At 47.5% G+C, this 2500-nt stretch overlaps 1 protein-coding gene across 2 annotated transcripts in view; it reads right to left on the bottom strand.

Moving 5' to 3' along the window:
* The window catches only part of grk5l (G protein-coupled receptor kinase 5 like), a 28978-nt gene that overhangs the window by 9751 nt on the left and 16727 nt on the right, over nt 1-2500 (bottom strand). For both annotated transcript variants that reach the window (XM_083673556.1, XM_083673557.1), the window contains exons 2-3: nt 784-879; nt 465-577 (exon numbers count right to left, since the gene is read on the bottom strand). In XM_083673556.1, the coding sequence (XP_083529682.1) occupies nt 465-577; nt 784-879 (209 nt within the window). The remainder of the gene's footprint in view (nt 1-464; nt 578-783; nt 880-2500) is intronic.

The raw sequence follows: 2500 nt of genomic DNA, 5'->3' as shown, positions 1-2500 counted from the left end.
AAGGGGGCAGGGGGCATATGGAGGGGGTAGGGGGTTGGGCAAGGGGGCAGGGGGCATATGGAGGGAGGGGGGGGGGGGGGTGATGGGAAACAATCCTCTCTTTCTGTCCCGGGCCACATGCCTCCATAGATATTCTGGGATTTATTCTAAAGACTTAAAATGTGTCATGTGGGAGGCATTCCGTCTAGACGTGGAGAAAAGGGGGAGGGAGGGAAGGAAGCGTAGATGGGGGGGGGGGGGTCGGGGGGGGGGTTAAGTGATCCACAGGAGTCTCGTGGTATAATCGCTACTCCATTTGATTGTCTCCACTTAGTCAACTCAACCGGAATAGGCTACTGTTTAATCCAAGCGAGTGTGTGTGGGTGAGTATGTGTGTGCTTGTGTGCTTGTGTGTGTGTGTGTGTGTGTGTGTGTGTGTGTGTGTGTGTGTGTGTGTGTGTGTGTGTGTGTGTGTGTGTGTGTACCATGGCGTCCAGTAGATGGATGCATCGCAGCAGTTCAGGTCTGGTCTCACAGTAGAGGCGGAACAGCAGCCTCCCGATAGGCTGTTTCTCACACAGGCTGACGTAGTCCCTCTCTGCCAGGAAACACACGTGCATACACACACACACACACACACACACACACACACACACGTTAGTGTCTGGGCCTGGGCCACTAGGCTTTCTAAGTAGTGACCCACCAAATATTACTACAGTAAACAGCCAGCTTCTAAAAGGACAGAAACACCTGCAAAAGCATACACACACACACATACACACACGCACGTGCACTCAGACGTACCAATGCTGTTGCACAGCTCAGTGCACTGGCTTATGTGGGGGAAGCGAAGGATCTCCTTCCATTTCTTACTCCTCCCTTTCCGCTTCCCTCCTCCACCTATAGAGAGGATGAATGAGAAAGAGAGAGAGACAAAGCATGAACATAAATATATAAATATACATACATACATACATACATACATACATATCTACATACATATATACATACATATCTACATACATATCTACATACATATATATATACATATATATATACATGGGATGGTAGTCTCTGATACATTCACGCCTGCCTCCTGGAGATTGTTCCTGATCTGCGGGACAGTTATTTTGGGGGGTTTTCTTCATTATGCTGACCATTCTTCGTTCATCCTCTGTGGAAGTCTTCCGTGGCCTACCAGCCCGTTCACGATTTCTGAGCTCAGCAGTGCTTTTTTTCTTTTTAATGATGTTCCAAACAGTTGGTTTTGGCACGCCTAAGGTTTTGACTATGTTTCGGATCGTTTTTTTCTGATTTTTCAGCCTAATAATGGCTTCCTTTGCTTTCATTGACACCTCTTTGGCCCTCATGTTGACAGACACCAATAGCAAACTCCAAAACCTAGAATCAATACTACACATTGACAGTTCTCTTATGATATGATGGAACACACAATGCACAAATGATATGATGGAACACACCTGACTGACCAGAAACACCTGTCAAGCCAATTGTCCCATTACTTTTGGGTACCCTGACTATGCACCCAGAAAAGTGCACTAAAAAGTGTTGTAATTTCTGTATGGTGAAACCAATATGTACACAAATACAAGCTCAGAAATAAAATCTGAAATAAAAGCTCTACTTTAACCTCATGGAGTGTAGAGCCGAAAGTAGAAAACAATGCTTCACTCTCCCATTACTTATGCAGGGCACCGTATAAAAGAGAGGGGTGGGGGGGGGAGGCGGGTGGTAGATTCCATTAAACTGAATAATTCCTCCACTACCCTCTGCTCTCTCAGGTAGAGGCTGGCTGTGTGGGCTAGCATAGCACTAGTTAGCGTGAGAGAGAAAGAGAGGGAATCGGGCGACGGACAGATGGACATCTTTAAGCAATAACACAGGAATGCTCCAGTACTACGTCATATGTTAGCTGCTCTCTCTCACTCTCTCTCTCTCTCTCCGCCTCTCTCCCTCTCTCTCTCTCTCTCTCACTCTCTATCTCTCTCCCTCTCCCCCTCTCTCTCTCTCCCTCTCTCTCTCTCTCTCTCTCTCTGTGAACGATAAAGCAGCTCTCACAGCCCTATTAACCACAGTGCTGGCACAGACCAGTCTCATAGCGTCTGAACTGTGTTAGGCCTGTGTTAGGCCTGTGTTAGGCCTGTGTTAGGCCTGTGTTAGGCCTGTGTTAGGCCTGGGTTAGGCCTGGGTTAGGCCTGGCTAAGGAGGGATTCCTGTGGCTACTGTCCAACCAGGGTCAGACAGCGAGCAGCTCCCGGCTCCCCTGTAGTCCCTAGATGGCTGTGCTGGAGGGGACAGAGACCTGGGACTCTCTCCTGGATGACTCAGACATTGACCGTTCTACTAAGAGGACAACCTTGTGGTACAAGGACTACATTTGGGCTTAGAAATCACAGATAGGGCTACTCAAATCCCCTTCGCTGCAGTGGCAACACAAGGTTGCCTTTAACATAATTTCAACTACTTTCATGACTATTAATTCTTCTTATTAAACTATCTA

The sequence above is a fragment of the Argentina silus genome (assembly GCF_951799395.1).
Source record: "Argentina silus genome assembly, chromosome: 7".
NCBI classification, from domain to species: Eukaryota; Metazoa; Chordata; class Actinopteri; order Argentiniformes; family Argentinidae; genus Argentina; species Argentina silus.
This window is presented reverse-complemented; position numbering and strand designations above follow the sequence as displayed.